The sequence below is a fragment of the Anas acuta genome, chromosome 8 (genome assembly GCF_963932015.1).
Source record: "Anas acuta chromosome 8, bAnaAcu1.1, whole genome shotgun sequence".
In the NCBI taxonomy this organism is placed as follows: domain Eukaryota; kingdom Metazoa; phylum Chordata; class Aves; order Anseriformes; family Anatidae; genus Anas; species Anas acuta.
This window is the reverse complement of record NC_088986.1, coordinates 24,827,864-24,845,105: the sequence shown is the minus strand read 5'-3', so window position 1 is coordinate 24,845,105 and position 17,242 is coordinate 24,827,864. Positions and strand designations below refer to the sequence as shown.

Here is a 17,242-nt window from a genome sequence, read left to right as displayed (position 1 = left end):
TGAAAATTAAATAGCCTACATGAAGAAGGCATGGCAAATGCTAGGAACTTCCCCAAACCAGAAGGGTATTACTGTTTTCAAAGCAATAACAAGTGTAATTCTGAACTTCACATGAGCAAAGCCACAACCATAAGGAGAACACTGAGAATGAAGTTGTAATAAATGGCTTAGACTTCAAAATAGGACTATAATCAAAGGTTACAATTTATTAAAGGAATAGAGGTAAGCAAACAGCGCTGGGTGCACCAGGTCTCTGCTCCACCAAGACGCACACCAGTTACATCAAGCAGCTGATTTTTATGCTCCTAGGCTGATACATATTCATTACTACTTCTAAAAAAAAAAACCAGGGTTATTATAGTTTCCGGAATCCAAACCCTCCTACTGGAGCATGTGTATCAGTCTCCAGTGGTCCCTCTGGGGGTCTCTCTGGGGGTCTCTCGTGCTGAAGGCTCATAGTCTTCCTCCCTCTTGTCCTTCTCCTTTGTCCAACTTGGCTGTATGTCAGAGACTTGTGCAGTGTCCCCTGCAAGCTTTTTCTTTTAGTCGTTCTTCAGCTCTCCCTGTCTCCTTAATCTCTTGGCCAGATATCAGAGACTTGCATAGTGTCCCATGCAATAGTCATAATAGTTTGCAGTTATTCTGAACTCCCCCAGATATCAGAGACTTCAAGGAAAAGCCTACAAATACATTTCCCTTCAAGCTCTCTATTGACACGAATTGCTAAAACATTCCTTTGCAAGATACAAGAACTATATACATTAACCACTCTGTTTTTCTTAGACTTGTGGTTATACAAGGGTCTGTAGGACAGAAGGTCACATTCATCATACCATGTGGCCCTAGCATTGTTCCATACTGACACGAATCAGATGAACATATTTCACAAAGTAAATAACTCCATCTATTAATAACAGTCTTAAAATGTCACCTAAGAATGTGCAGTTCTGTTGGATTCACTCATGCCGTGATCTTTTCTACTTATGTTCCTAGAAACAATCTATACTTTAAGTAGTTGTAACCCCTTCCTCGTGAATTCCAAAAAAGTGTCAGGGAAGGAACTGCTGAGCATCACATGAAATAAAACAGCTGGGATATTCTGATACATTTTGGGGTTCTACATCTGCAGTATTATCTGGAAAACCAATGAGTCTGCAGGTAATAAAGAAAAACTTCAACACAGCATGCTTGAGTAAAAGTTGTATTTCTTAAAAATCTCATTTAAGCAAGAATAAAGAAAAAGCAAGCTTGTAATAAGAGAAGAAAGGAAACAATATAAGAAATGTAATATATATGGGAAAAATAAACTTCCAAGCTTTCATTTTTAAATAATCCAAACAGGACCTATGCATCTATCTTCAAAATTCAGTATACAAACAAATTATTCCCCCAAAACATATCTTTTACTTTATCCTATCTTTCTTAGCACAAAATCAGAATCTGCAACAATTTTCTCTTAACAGATGGACAGATAAACACAATACCTCAGTCGTGATGTGATGATAGTCACTTCACAGCCAGTAACGTACATTATTTTTTTTTGCACAGCCTATAACATACATTATTTTTTATTCATGCCATAAAATGTTATAGAATGGATGTAGTTTTAATTTTAAACTATTTGTTGTAAAACAAATCTTATGTTTTCTGTAATTCACGTGGAGATTTTCATTCACAACAGCAATTAAAGAGAAGTATCATCTACTTTGCACTAAAAGAAAAGCATTCAAAAACATGAACTAAACTACAAAAGAACTACATAAGTTGTTTCTGTGGCTTACACCAGTAGGTGTAATGTTATGCTTTGCTAGGTAAAATTGCTCTTTGTACTCTGAGACTGCTGCTTTCCTCAATTCTGTCTGAAATACACAACTTACTAGAAACACCCCTTTGCTGCTTGACCAGGGTATGTGAGCGCATGTTTGCATACATGCAGTTTACATGGTGAAGAAAAATTATGAATCACAGAGAAAGTTAATAAAAATACAGAGCACTGCTCCAACCACACAAACAAATAAAAAAAATATTAGGAGAAAAACCAAAACCAGGCTTTTTCTTTTTTCTGTGCAAGATAATAGTCCTCCTTTCCTTTGCTTACGTTGAAACCTCTGCTCAATACTTGTTCCACAGAAGCAGCGTAAATCTTAACAATAAACATGAATCACAAAGGGCAGATTTAACCTCTTGAATTTAAACACATTGAATTTATTAGCCATAACAATGTATGTGATATTTCTTTCTACTGATTCAAAAGGAGAAGCAAGTCAACCAGATGCTTTTGAAAGTATGTGCAAAAAACAAACAACAATACACTTACGTACCTGAACACCTGCTTCTCTGTTTTTTCATTTAAACTGCTTGTTTAAAATAACATCTCTGCTGTGCTTTTAGTGATTACATTCTTCCAAAAGGAAAAGGAAAATGCAACTCAAATTGATACTGTAGTATCAAATAAAATTGATCTTATAACAGTCTTGCATTGTAAGGGTAATTACAAAAATTCATAAGTTCTTACACTCTTGAAAAAGTAAGTAATTTAAAGAACAGACAATATTTTACTAGATTTTTAAGCAGGTTATAGGTTTTAAGAAATACGTGGTCTACATAAACACCTCTAAATAGTGGTGGACAGGATAGTATTGACAGTTTTAGTTAATGGGCTTATAGTATAAGTCCTGTGTCACACTCATACTTAAATAAAAACAAATTAAAAAAAAAAAAAAGAGTGTAGTTTTTTTTTTGTTTTGTTTTGTTTTTTTTAAACGTTTTATGACATAAAAGCACTAAGAAAAGAGGATTGTGACCCTACAGAAAAAAGGAGTACAACATCCTTTCCATTTAGCTTTGGTTTGGATACCTGGTTATTTGTTTGTAGAGTCTATGCACAATGTCCAGCATACTAAAGTGAGTTGACAAATATGAGAACAAACCTAAGTTGAATAGTATGGAAATAGGATCTTTAGTAGGAAGGAAAGAAGTTAATATGTTCAACTGCAAGTCTTTCCATGCTGTGGAATGGCTATGATGGCTATGGTAGGCATACTAAGACATCTGCATGTAGAACAGAGAGGCCTGCTTATTAGCAATTTGCCATAACATGATTTTATTTTATTTTTTTAATAGTAACGGGCCTGTACCTTTAGTCCTGACCTGTCTGATGATTAGGGAACAATTGTCTGTTTTGTGGAAAACTTACTTAGCTAGTCAGCAGGAATGCAGCTGACAGACTTGAAACAGACTTCAACCGTTAGCAGAGCAGTTAACGTGGCAAGGGTCAGAGAGGGAACCCAGAAACTCTGTTCCAGGCAGGGTGGGACTGCACAACAACAGATGACACAGCAAGACTTGGTCTTCCCCACCTCCTGCTGGGGAGTTATCTATAGCAAATCAGCAATCTCAACTCAGCCAGAGTTCTGGAGGCTAGTTTCCATCATTCAGGTAGTGCTTGGTATGGATGTACCTTGTGAATTAGCAACTGGTTATCATGACTTAAGTCACTGGTAGCACTTTGTAAGATTCTGGATCCCTCTTTGAGCAATAAAAACTGCTAGTGAGAGATGCAGCCTGTTTGACAAAGTGAGTTTCTTTGCCAACCTTGTTAGGAATAAGTTGTGAGTTAATGAGTTGCACTGGTTTATCTGATGCTGTCAGGTGAGTGCTCAGGAAGAGTAGGAGATGACTTTCTACAGTAATGCTATCATCTAAGCATACATTTTAATTTGCTAATGCTTGTTCCAGTCCATATCTCCAAGGAGGGAGGCTTTACAAGCTGTTTCACTGTTATCACCCTCACAGTAAAAATTTGTTTCCTTATGTTCAGAAAGAGCCATTTGTATTTCAGTTTGTGCCCATTGCCTCTTGTGCTGCCACTGAGCACCACTGAAAATGCCTCACTCCACCATCTTTACATCCTCTCTTCAGATATTTGTACACGTTAATGAGATACACACAAACACCCTCACCACCTCCTCTGCCCCAGACCTTCTCTTCTCCAGGCTAAACAGTCCCAACTTTCTCAGCCTTTTCTCAGCCTTTCCTTACAGGAGAGATGCTCCAGTCCTTCATTGTGGTGCTTTGCTGGACTCTCCAGTATGTCTGTGCCTCTTTTCTACTAGTGAGCTCAGGATACCATATTCCAGGTACGACCTCACCAGTGCTGAGATGAGGTGCAGGATCACCTGCTTCAACCTGCTTGCACACTCCTCCCCAAGACACTATTAGCGTTGTTTAACTTGGTGTCCACCAGAACCCCCATGTTCTGCTCTGCAAAGCTACTTCTGAGCCTGTCAGTAGCAAGTATGTACTGGTGCATATATGTGATGGATGTGTGTCTCAATTACAAACTATGTAACATTTCTGTACTTTGAGAACACATCTTATTCTTCATGACATCTCTGAACCAAAAGCTTGATGCATTCTCTCTCCTTAAAACAGGAAGCTCATTTCCAACCTGTAGTTTCACTAATAACTAAAGGAATAAGAAGCACATTGGTGGGGCGTCTCTAGACATGAGTTGTGATATGAAAAAGAAATAACTGTAGTTATGTTCTTTTGCTTCCTTCCCTAGAAGTATCAGATCAAGAAGTTTCTGCCCTAGTTGGACTAGATGATCCTTAAGGGTCCCTTCCAACTCAGGATATTCTATGATTCTATGATTCTAGTCCACATCTGATCTCCTCTCACATTCTCTGAAATACTATTTCTTCCCTTTTGAATCAGATTCTGTTCATGCTTCATGTTCACATCCCTAGTAGACTTTTTGGATCTCAACAAGAGTTCACTGTCAGCATCAAGCAATTTGGATGAGGAATAACATGAATTTTGCTTTAAGCACAGTTGAAATCCTACAATCTTTTTTTAAAATGATCTGGTAGAAAGTCCCTGTGCAACTGCAGATGTGACGATTGAAACAATATATGCATTAAACAAAATCTTTCAACTTGAAAAACTAAGCATTGAATGCAGGTGCTACATATTTGTGGAAACCACAATTCTGGGTAAAGGGATTTTACACTTTTGGTCTCTTTCAAGGTAATATCAGTTTGATATTATAATCCTTCTAAAAGCAGCACTAAAATTATTTTTTGTTATTAATTTCTATACAGAAAGAGCGGGAGAAGGGATCTAATTTGGCATTTATGTTTCGACTGCCTTTTGCTGCTGGCAGGGTTTTCAGCATCAGTATGTTGGACACACTGCTATATCAGGTATTGTGCCTAATTGTCTTCTGTCAACATAGATAATATGCATTCTAACCACCTGTTTTATTGTATGTAATTGTCAGATGACCCTGTTTTCCTACATGTAAGCCATTAACATAGCTGTCTGTGCCACGAGCCATCAAAGACAGATCAGTGGAGCATGTTCCATGTGACCTCACTATTACAGTAATCAGCCCCTCAAATTGCCCTCTCATTGAATGAATTCTGCTTCTAAACAATACAATACTTGCTATGAAACTCTTACGAGTCTGGTGAGATGGATAATTTTGATTCAAACTGTTTAAAATACACATCATACAGGCTATTAATGTTTGTATTCTGCAACAAAAAGTCAGTGCCCATTCCCACAAATTAGCAGGTCTAACCACAAAAATCAACAGAAATATTTGCATCAGTAATTTACCAGCCATCTTACCAGGCAGCCTCTTCTTACTCTTGTCAACTAGACCTCCAGATGACCAGCCATCACACTTTAAAGCCAAAGAACAACTAGCTGCAAGTTGTGTTCCAAGAAGGAAAGATAACCTGCCTCCAATGCTGCCCTGCTATACCCAAGAGGTGGCAACAAACAGTCCTATCAAAGTTTGCAGAGCACACACTGTCCTCTGATTCCAGCAGCCCAACTGATAAGGAGGAGAAACATTAATGGTTTTAGTTGATCTAATGTCTGTTCCTGGTCTTTGCCTTCGCTTCTACATTTAGTTTGCTTAGTCATATCTAATTTCCACCTTTCTGCCAAACAGCAAAACACTTTGTTAGACCAACAAGCCTAACCTGAGATAAGGCAGATCTACTTTAAACATTAGCGGGGTCAGCAAAGGCAAATGGCTCAAGTTTCAATTAAAATAATAGCAGTCTCACCTTAGCATTATCCACTACTCAGTACTGCATCTCCATCTAACATAAGACAGCATTTCATCTGCACTGAACATAGCTATTTTAATTTTGTAATCAACAAAGCTAACATCTGACTTCCACTGATATTACATCTACATGCACCTTAGTTTTCAGGCTTCCTCATTATACCTTACTCTCTCTGAATCTTTTTGTATACGAATGCAGAACCAAAAAGCTTTTTTTTTTTTTCCCTGTCAGTAGATGCATAAAGAAATAGCTATTTCTACAATGATTAAGAAATCTAAAAGATGAAGAGGTTGATTTTAAATGTGGATGTGCAATGTGTTTAGAATTTACACTTAGCACATAAGGTTACCTGCTCATCTGTTCATTGAAGTTTTCTTTCTTCTCTGTCTCTCCTGCTAAAAATCTTGCAGTCATTTGTGAAAGATTATATGATTTCTATTACAAGACTTCTGCTGGGACTTGATACCACACCAGGATCTGGGTTCCTTTGCTCTGTAAGTTTAAAAAAAAAAAGATAAATTATTGTTATTACAGAATAACAAATAATATTCTGTATTGTCTGCAAAACACCTCTACTTTCTTTGTAGAGCAGTTTCTTTTGTGAAAGCCCAAGAAAGGCCAGCCATCTGTTTCCATTTTCACTGGGGAGAAGACAGGAAAAATTGGTAGAAAATGTGTCTGGTTTTAGTTACCTCCAAAGCAAAAAACATTCCCTATCCCCAAAACCCACAACCCATTCTATAATGCATGAAAGAAAACAGGCAAGACAGGAAAACACACAAGTGCAAGTTTTGCTGTTGTTTTTGCCCTTATTTTTTTTTAATGTAGATGGCAGTTCAGCAACCAATTTTAATAACAAAATATATCAAAAATAGAAAACTCTACCTGTCTGTAGAGCCTAGCTAGCACTTACACACAATGCTGTTTGACAATACCTATTTCCATCATAGGTAACGAAGGGAAAAATTGGACTTCATATAAATATATATCTACACACATATCTAAACTGAAGTAATTTAGTATATGTCACTGATGTTCAAATCATCTTGTTCATGTGTCTCTATATTCCCTATGCAGAGTTAAAAATATTTAAGTGGGTTACTCCACCCAGTTAGTTTAATCTTTCACAAGGGACTCATAAATATCTTGAAATAAAGTTTTTGAAGTCATGAAATATTTGAAATTAATGTAGGAAATTTTTCTACCATTTATGCTTAGTGTATTGCTTTCTCCACCTTCTTTCTTCCCAAATACTGAGCTTGCTGTCTAAAGAACAGTTATCTGGCAACATTCAAAATATTTGCTTGTTCTACAGCCTGTCCATCAACAGGTTCTTACTACTGCTGATACGTAGTTCATTCTTTTTATATTTATTATTCTTTTTATATTTTACTCAGATAATGAACACTGGATGAGGGATACCATATAAGTTTAAATAATTGTAAAGCATTTTAAATGACGATAATTTTAAAGATAGAAGTAATTCCTAAATGACTGAACCACTTGCACCACAATGTCTACCAGAGAACAAAGGAACAGTGTCTACAAACTTGACAGAAATTTCGAATTTATTGTGAATGAAAGGTGCAACTCTACAATATGATCATTACCAGCTAGCATTTAGTTTTCAATTTTTCTCAAGAGCATTATAATGAACAAGTTATAAGCCATCATGACTTAAAGTTTTCCTTCCTATTGTTTGTTCAGATGAAAATCACAGAAGAGGATCTGTGGATTAGGACATATGCCAGACTATATCAGAAACTTTGTTCTTCTACAGGAGACATTCCAATTGGAATCTATAGGACAGAATCTCAAAAGCTTACAACATCTGAGGTATGTCACTTTACTATACTTTGGAGTTGGTTACAGAGTATACAAGATTTTTTTTTTTTTATGGTCTTCATAAAAATTGGAACCACTTATTTAAAGAATATTGGGGGTGCCATGTATGCAAATGCACTTAATTCTAACCCACTAAGGCCTCCCTCCGCTGGCATGTATACAGTCAGATTAACACAAGGCCCAGACCACATGAATATCAGACCCAGTCTACATACAGATTTTCATTCCTATGCTCATCTATGAATTGACTAACTAAAGAGCAAATGCAGCTCGGGAACAGGTAGATTTAGGCTGAACTTGCATGTAGCGACTAACAGTAATATCCATAACAAACTATATGACCAGGTTCTGTATCAGGTGCAACATGAATGTCAACAGTCTAACCTGAACAGGTGGCATTTCAGTATTCACATGAATTTGCAACTAGAAATGAATTAGAGAATAAAATTGTTATTAAAAATATAATGGTATTTCTTTAACCTTGGCTGTTGTTATTTCTGTATATGTCTGCCATATAAATATATATTTCTCCCTGTGTGTGTGCATACATACACAAACATATCAACATTGATACTCTCTTTCCTATTTAACATACGTGCTATAGTGACATACTACATCACTCATTTTCATTTTTTGTTTGTGCAGCTTCCATATCTCTTATCCATAAGCCATTTATTTACATGAGCATTAATACTGCCATCTCATTAAACCATGATTCAAATATGGTTCTACTTTGCAACAAATTTTTTCTGCTTCTGAAATACAGTCTCAGTTTACAGATTTCCAATATAGACAACTTATATTCTCTTCTGCGATAAGGTTATAAAACATTAAGCCATTTAACTACAGGCTTTATCTTGAAGCAAGTACAAACATTAAAGTTAACTTAAAAATAAAGGTTACAAGAGGCTATGCAAGATTCCAAGTTGACTAGTGACTCTTTATGGAGCACCAATACTACTCCACATGGCTTCTACAGCCTAGCTGGTGTGCTCTGCACTTTCAATAATGTCAGATGACTTTAAATTTAGCAGCATTAACACAATCCATCAAAATCCCCTTTGAGAGGGATTTTGATGGGATTTTGAATCCCTTTGAGAGGGATTTTGTAGGCAAAATCACTGCCATCGCTGCTAATATGAAAAAAAAAGTTGTCATAGCTTTCATCACAGCAAAGGACATGGCAAACTAAAAATTAATTAAACACAGATAAGATTTTCAAAGGCTTTACTAAAAAACAAGATTTAAGTCAGTCAGTTAAACTCACAGTTTTACTGTAACATGAGGAACCTTTGAAGCCTGTACTTTAGTGCTTGAATACCTGATCAGATCAGGCCCAGATTTTCTGGGGAGGATAGAAGCAATTAAAAAACAAAGAAGACAACAAAACAACAAAACAACAACAACAACAAACTCCTTCTATTACTTCCTGCCAGGTTTCATTGGTAGTCTCCCGAAGAGTTTGATAAATCAGGCAGAGGAAGAATTGGAAAAGATAAAGACATCTAGTTAAATTCCCAAGTTGTTATGTACTGGATTCAAGTGGAAGAGTGGCACTGTCTTTGTTTATTAAATTAAAAGCATTTATTAACCTTTTTAAAAAGCTCCAGAATCAGAATGCAAACCCCAAGAAGTATTTCCCACATATAATACTCCAACAGTTTCTTGTTCAGTGGGCATTCATGAAAACCTTACCCTTCTACAGAGGCATGGGAGCCTTTCCTAACCTAGCTCTTCCCCAGAATACATAGAAACATCACATCTGGCTCTGCTTCTGTGGTGAATGGAGAAATTCTGAAATCTGTAATCTTTCTGTAGAGCTATTCCATTTTTAAAGTAATTTCCAACTAATTTAAGAAATAGTGTGAAGTATCATTTAGTTTTTCAATATATTAAACCAGAAAACAGCATTAAAATACTGTTTGATGAGGTCTTTAAAGTGGAAGTTAGAGAAACTTAAATTACTTTTTTTTGTTTTGTTTTGGAATGATGAATTTCTAGTCATAAATTGAAGGTTTCTAATGCAGAACCTCAAAAGTGTATATCAATTTCATTTTAAACAGACATACAAAACTTAATTTGAATTGAGTACACCTTAGAGCAGGCAGTTAATTTTTAACTTGATTCACAAGAACAAAATATACAAATATTTCTATATGTACTAGTTCTCCTTTGAAACCTTTTCTGTACTATCCAAATAAGACACCCTCACTTCACTCTGACAGACAGATGCACGTCTTTCCCCTAAAAATAAAACTTTCAGTGATCTAGTTGCTAAAGAACATGAAAACCTAGCTTGCCACACAATGACCTGCATGATTCCATCTATTTCCATTTAATTAAGAAGAGAGATATGGGATATTCCTTACTACCTGTGTAATTGATTTTCTGTGGTTGCTGTTAAATACTCCATGTTTGCTTCTGTGAATTCACTTCAGTTTAAATTGTCTTTTGTTTTGTTTCCCCCACCCCTTTCATTGTCAGTCACGAGAAACGGCTTCGCAAGTAAGTATTTGCTCATTGTCTGCCTGTTTCTGAGTCAAACCCTGGGAGTAAAATCCTTACAGGAAACAGAACTATGTGATGGAACATCCTTGAATAAATAAAGCGTAAAACAACATTGTTCTGTACACAAACATCTTATTGAAAATTTGAAAGCTGACAGAATGACTTTTAAAAAGCTCTATGGGATTTGGTAGGCTATCCCTATTGAATCCTGAAGTTAACAGATCATCTTTGCAGTGAGCTGAAAACCTTGATCCTAAAGACAGTAACTGTTAATGGACAAAAATCCCCAAGTTTATTGTAAAGAATATGTGGCTACACGTAAACCTGGTTCAGGTTGCTGTTGGAGCAAAATTTTCAACACTGACAAGGTCAACAGAATCTTGCCTTCAGATTTGATTTTAATAGAAAAAGATCTTTAGAACCTCAGTAGCTCTTCAGATATATTTGGTGTAGTCACTGATCACTTTAAGTGTATCATGACCTCTTTCTGTTCTTGGGGATTCATATAAAGTAAGACAACCTCAAATTTAAAAGTCATCTTTGTTTTGGATTTAAAAACAAACAAAAAAAAGCCACAACACATCAAACTGGCATCAGTAACCGGGTAATAAGACCACACTGATATCAGGATATTGGTGAGGGCTTCATGATTTCAATGCCAATGAAAGATATGTTTTAAATATCAGAACAACAGCTCAAGATTATAAGGAAGTAGGGTTTTTTTTTTTGTTTGTTTTTGAAAATACAATCCAAAGGTATTATAGTTAAATCTAACATTCACCTGAGTCATTTTAATACTGCTTTGTGTGATTGCACAAAGAGTATTATTGGTCACAGTTGGATGGCATGAAGAAAATAGCAATAGAGGGCCAGTAGATTTTAAGTCTGCTTTTTTACAATATCGTTGCTAAAAAGCAATATAACTATACCTCAAGGTAGGAACTATAGATTACCACATTTGGAAGAGTTGCCCTGAATCACACTTTAGAGTACTGCATACAACTTCAGGCACAGATGTAGTCCAGAAATCACGTGCTGGTAGATGAAAAATACTTGGAAATGAGACACTGGTAACAGGCAATTTTCACCTGTAGTATTAAGAGAGCACTCGAAATGGTGCAGTCAAAACAGTTACAACTTCAATTTCTTTTAAAAATTAAAAAAAGTTTTTTTTATATATTTTATTTTTTAAAATTAAAAATAAATAATCTAGTAGAGAGTAACCAACTCAGGAACATTTAGTAACTATGAACAACTAAATTCCCTCAGCTCCATTACAACTAAAACACTTGTTCAGCTGCACTACTGAAAAGTGAATGTTTTATTCTGCCTCCATTTTTTAAACCCCTTAATGTCTCATTATTCTCCCTTCAAGTCTCAAATCTCTATTAGTGTGGAAGAATGGGAAGACACTAAAGACACCAGAGAGCAATTTAATTATCGCAGTAACCATCGTAACTCAACATCTAGTGATCAGTCTGATCATCCTTTGTTACGACGAAAAAGCATGCAGTGGGCCCGACGACTGAGCCGAAGAGTACCAAGACACTCTGGTAAAACGGCTGAGAAGATAAGCCAGCAGCGAATGAATCTTTATAGGAGGTCAGAAAGACAGGAACTTGCTGAACTTGTGAAAAATAGAATGAAGCACCTGGGCCTTTCTCCAGCAGGATATGGTATGATTAATTTAATCCTTAAAATTAATAAAAATATTAGCATTATACAAAAACTTTTTTTTTTTTTTTTTAAGAACAGTGTGCCATAAGTAAAATAGGCTTGTGGTAATTTCTTTAAAATGAAATTTGCGTCATCTTTTTTAAAAAAATCAGTTCTATTATCACCCATTCCTATTTTCAGATGAAAGTTCAGAATATATGAGCTTTAAATAAATATGACCACCTCCGTCATATTTAAATTCAGCATATATATGTGTATGCAGAATATGTAAATATTCCTTAGTCATTGAACAACTGCTCCATATTTCCACAAACTTGTTGAAACATAAGTGAAGAGAGCTATTATGAAGTTTGCAAATCTATCAAGGTGGGGAGTTGTTTGTGTGATGGAGGATACATTTTCCCTGTATTTTTAAAAATGAACGCAAAAGTGTCATATTAAAGGCATTTTTATGAAGCAAGTTACACTAGGTCTTTAGATGTTTTTATAAAACATGTCTTTTTCCAGCAAAACTAATTTTATTTTTTTTTTAAAAAACAACTCTATTGACAAGAGTTCTGTAATAAACTCCTAAACTTTATGCACAACAGCTGCCTGGGATGGCCTTCTAAAGCCTTGGCTTTGTAGTGTTTTGTGGAAATCCTCAGAGCTATGGGTTCTAGTTTTCCTAGGAAAAGCAACAATTTCTTCATCTCTCATCTTTTCTGTCTGCAGAGTAGGTCCAATAAGAAGCTTAGCACTTTCTTGTTCAGAAGAACCAACACTGCAATTCCCATACTCAATTTACATTCAAAGCATTCAAAATATTGCTTGACAAATGCATTACTACTGATTTTTCAACACCATTTTATTTACATTTTACCTGTATCTAAAGTATCCATTAGCTGAAGGTAAACAGTATCTCCTATACAATGAATATTCTTATTGGCCCATTTTGACAGCATATATTAATGCAGGGTCAGGACATCCTTCAACATCAACAGCAATGTACTACCCAGCAGTGGTTCCTATTGTTGCTATGTACACATTAACTTCATCATGAGAAAAAGCTACTGCAGAATACACAGTTATAATTTTGCTGTCTTTACAATTTACATACAAGTTCTTTATCTGAGACTCCAACTGGATAATTACTACTCCCGCTTTATTTGTGGATACTATGAGTCTGCTGGAAGAATCAGGACTAAGTATCTTCCAGGAGTGACACAAGCCACAGTAACATTTAATCAACCCCAAGAAATTTTGTAAACATTGTTCACGTTTATACTAGTCACACGAGAACTTTGGTCAATTCCTACTTTTCTTTTATAATCCTAGTTAAGAGCTGACAGCAGATGTTCATTTAATTACTTAAAACCATTCTGTTATATTCAGAACAGCAAAATCTTGATAGGTAGATGCTTTAGCTAATACGAATCTATCTGCCCTGCTTCTGATTTACAAACTTCTGTTATCTCTTCCGTGTTTTCTTACAGATGCATCTCATTATAAAGAAACTACCTTGACAACCCCAAGAACACCATGTTCTGAAAATAAAAATTAAGTTTTACACATGCAGCCAGCTGCTAACCTGGACTGTCACATTTCCACTGCCATCTATCCTCCTTCACATTCAGTAAAAAAAATTCCACAAGACTTTCACCTGCCTTCAAAACTAGCTCACTGCCCACTCATCCCACTACACATTAAGCTATTACTACATATCCTATTATTACATAGAGAATAGAAACCTTTTAACATCCCTATTTTTTCACACTTAGAAATCAATCATTCCAGTTAGCTCCCTGCAGAAGTTAAGCATATTCCTTAACACCATCTTTCTGCATGTATGGGGAGCAATGAAAAAAACAGGAAACAGTCACAGCTGCTTACATACCCCCATATAAAGGAATGATCCTATACCTAATTTCACATCTTCAGTTTTCTTTACACTGATAACCTAAAACCCCCTAAGCACTCCAATTCTAAAGTCAAATAACTGAATTCACTTATGCCAATTGAGGCACAACACATTTTTGGCAATGCAAGCCCTCTAGCTGAGGCATGATACTAGGATACTATATTAGCATGAGGCTAGTACACTGGTGAATGTGTTTGTGTAAGTTTTTACAATATTTTGCATCAGCTTCATTTTACAGAAATAAGCTGTACTGTTAGAGACCATTTTAGCTGTGTAATTGCACCTGTGCTAAGAGTCTGAGTTTATCTGATTGTTCTCTAGACAGACATGCTTACGGTAGTGCAAAATGTGGTACAAGCACATAAAAAGTTACATGTAGTTTAAAATATCCAATATCAATTTTCACCCTAAAGACCACATATCAAGCATACTTGATTAACGCCATATAGGAATTGTGCTGAAACTAGAATGGGACTGTTCTCTTTTGCATCATTTTCCCTAAAAGTAAAAAAGTAATTAGTACAGATGAAACGCCTTTCCTATTAAATTGAAATTAGCCTCACTGCAACAACTTATGAAAAACATCAAGAGAAGGTTATACAAAAGAAAAGATACAGCAGTGACAGCTACAGAAGCGTGCTGAGACTCAGCTAAGTAAAACCCCTAAAAAAAAAAAAAAAAAAAAAAAGAGGAAAAGATTTCTGTCAGCCAATGCAACACAGCATTAGAAGAATGGTTAAAAATACAATGAAGAAATTCCAATTGCTGTTCATACAGCTTTCATATTTCAACCCACTGGCACAGGTGATAAAAGTGAAAATTAGTATTTTCCTTGACACTTAGGGAAAGTGAAGAGAGAGATATATTGACCAAATTTGGAAATGGATAGCATTTAGCTTTGGCTATCGGTGGGACTTTATGCCAACTGAGGATGGAAGACCCTACTTTCCTCTTAGCAATGTAAGCCAAATAAATGATTGTTTAATCAAAATAAAACTGAGTTGTATTAAGAATTAATATGACTGGAAAAAAGTACAAAAGAACATTTTTTAGAACACCAGAAAGAAAATGCATCTTGAGAGATAAATCAACAGATGCTATGTCAGATAGTTCCAATTCAAGTACAGTTGAAAAGTTGCTAAACTTATTTGATATCACTTTGACACCTGATCCTTTCGACAGCTCTGAGTTTAAGATGATCTTTTAATTGAATTAGTTTACCAGAAATTATACTTTTGACAATTTGTTTTTCAGTCTAATGAATTTGATATGTGCATTTTTGTCCTCTAGATGAGATGAATGATCATCAAAACACCCTTTCTTACATCCTGATCAATCCTTCTCCAGATACAAGATTAGAGCTGAATGATATAGTGTAAGTATAAGCACAAAAATCACAGGACATGAGAATTTTATTACTTTTCTGCTGTTAACAGGGGAACACGCTTTCCCATATACCTGGGAAAAAATATGGAGACTTCTGTTTAGACAACCACTTATATGTATAATTATGTAAAATATACACATTTCATAGCCCTTTTACCTCCATATTCTCTCATCTTCCTCTTAATCTGTGTATTTAAACAAACAAACAAACAAAATTTACTGAGTTCACTGGATGGCTTCACAGAATTAATGTTCTCAATAAATTTCTCCAGTCTTAATAGAAAGATAACTCTTCAAATGGGATTTTACTTCATGGATTCAAATGCCACTAAAATAAAAAGCATTTCTACCCCAAATATCATGCAATATTCATGCTTATGATAATTCAAACAAATGACAGGACCTAAATGCAGCATTTTTTATTTTTAATTATTTATTTTTTTTAACTTGCTTACTAAGAATTTTGAAGACCACTTGAGAAAAAACAGGTGAACGCAAAGTTTGAACTGCTCAAGAATTTTAGATATATCATCAGCCACTATCTCATACTGAAGTTTGATGTGATTACTGTGTTTAGGTCCTATGCCATTTTTGTCTCTAGCCTCTTTTGCCTCTGCCTTGCTATACTAATACCCCCCACCTGCTCCAGGGTCCTTGTGCAAGGTCCTCCACACCAGTGCCAACCCATCTCTCTGTCTACTCACAAGCAGGAAAATTGTTTGAGCTATTATCCCTATTGATACTAAAAAAAAACAAAAACAAACAAGGAAACCCTACATTTTAGTGCTTTATATTATTGTGGTATTCAAAAAGTATAGCATAAAAACTATTAAACAGCAACTATAGTTATAAAATTTGTTGAAATTATTTGGAATAGTATTTTCACTGTTATGGAACTCACAATATAATATTTACTGATACTTAACTTGTAAATGCACATACTGTTTCCTAGTCTAGCTAGGTGGACTAGGAGTCCACATTTTATTTTTCTACCTTTGCAAAATAAACAAGGTATACAGCAATTCAATAGTGAGTGCATAATTTTGCAGCAGTACTGAATTTGTTGTGCTGTACTTACACATCTTTAGCCTGTACACGCACATACTGTTACCTAACTTGATGTATGATTGTTTCCTGATAGCGGGCCTCAGAGCTTGTGTCTCAGTTTATGCCAATGGCTTTTTTAAGATAAATTTTAGTTCTCTTGACTAGACAGCCAGTTTACCCTCATGCAATAGGAGATAATTAGTGGAGAGGCAAGAAAGAAGAAGTGTTTTTTTTTCTACAGCAATTTTCCTTTAGTCACACATTTCAGAGCAGGTAAAAAGCTTTTTTTTTTTTTGTCCTTCCTACTGACGAGCTGGAAGGCTGGTCTTCCCACATTTTTTTTCACCTGTTTCTCAGTACATTTTCCAGACTTCCCAGTCTTCCTCCTGCACATTACTCTTTCGTTGCTGTTATTTGCACTTTCAGGCCAATGTGAATTAATCCCATCTAAGCCATTTATTTCTGGGCAGCTCTATGATGAAAACAAAAGCCCTTAAAGGGCTACAGATTCAACTTTCATTGTCTGAATTCCTATACTCATACAACTGAAGTCCTTCACATTTGCTATGATGTTATTATGTTTGTGATTTATTGTAGGCATATTAGATAATATGCAACTTTGAGTTAGCATATGAGGAAAGTTTCTTGGCATTTAGAAATAAGAGTACTTGCAGTACTCTCCAAAGCAGTACTTGCAGCTGTTGGATCTACTAGAAGTCCTTTCTCAAAACTAAGAGGTCCATCCCGAGCCTGCCAGACTACACCAAGATTATCAAGATTGTGCTTTTCAGTT

The 17,242-nt window shown here is 35.6% G+C and overlaps 1 protein-coding gene across 7 annotated transcripts in view; it reads left to right on the top strand.

The window, feature by feature from the left end:
* Positions 1–17,242, top strand: part of KCNT2 (potassium sodium-activated channel subfamily T member 2) — a 149,022-nt gene that overhangs the window by 124,054 nt on the left and 7,726 nt on the right. For 3 of the 7 annotated variants that reach the window (XM_068689867.1, XM_068689866.1, XM_068689864.1), the window contains 6 exons: positions 5,106–5,207; positions 6,497–6,580; positions 7,794–7,922; positions 10,416–10,436; positions 11,815–12,115; positions 15,307–15,391. In XM_068689867.1, coding sequence (XP_068545968.1) covers positions 5,106–5,207; positions 6,497–6,580; positions 7,794–7,922; positions 10,416–10,436; positions 11,815–12,115; positions 15,307–15,391 — 722 coding nt within the window. Of the gene's footprint in view, positions 1–5,105; positions 5,208–6,496; positions 6,581–7,793; positions 7,923–10,415; positions 10,437–11,814; positions 12,116–13,591; positions 14,734–15,306; positions 15,392–17,242 lie in introns of those variants that run through there. The other 4 variants (XM_068689869.1, XM_068689865.1, XM_068689870.1 and 1 more) reach the window with 3 other exon arrangements.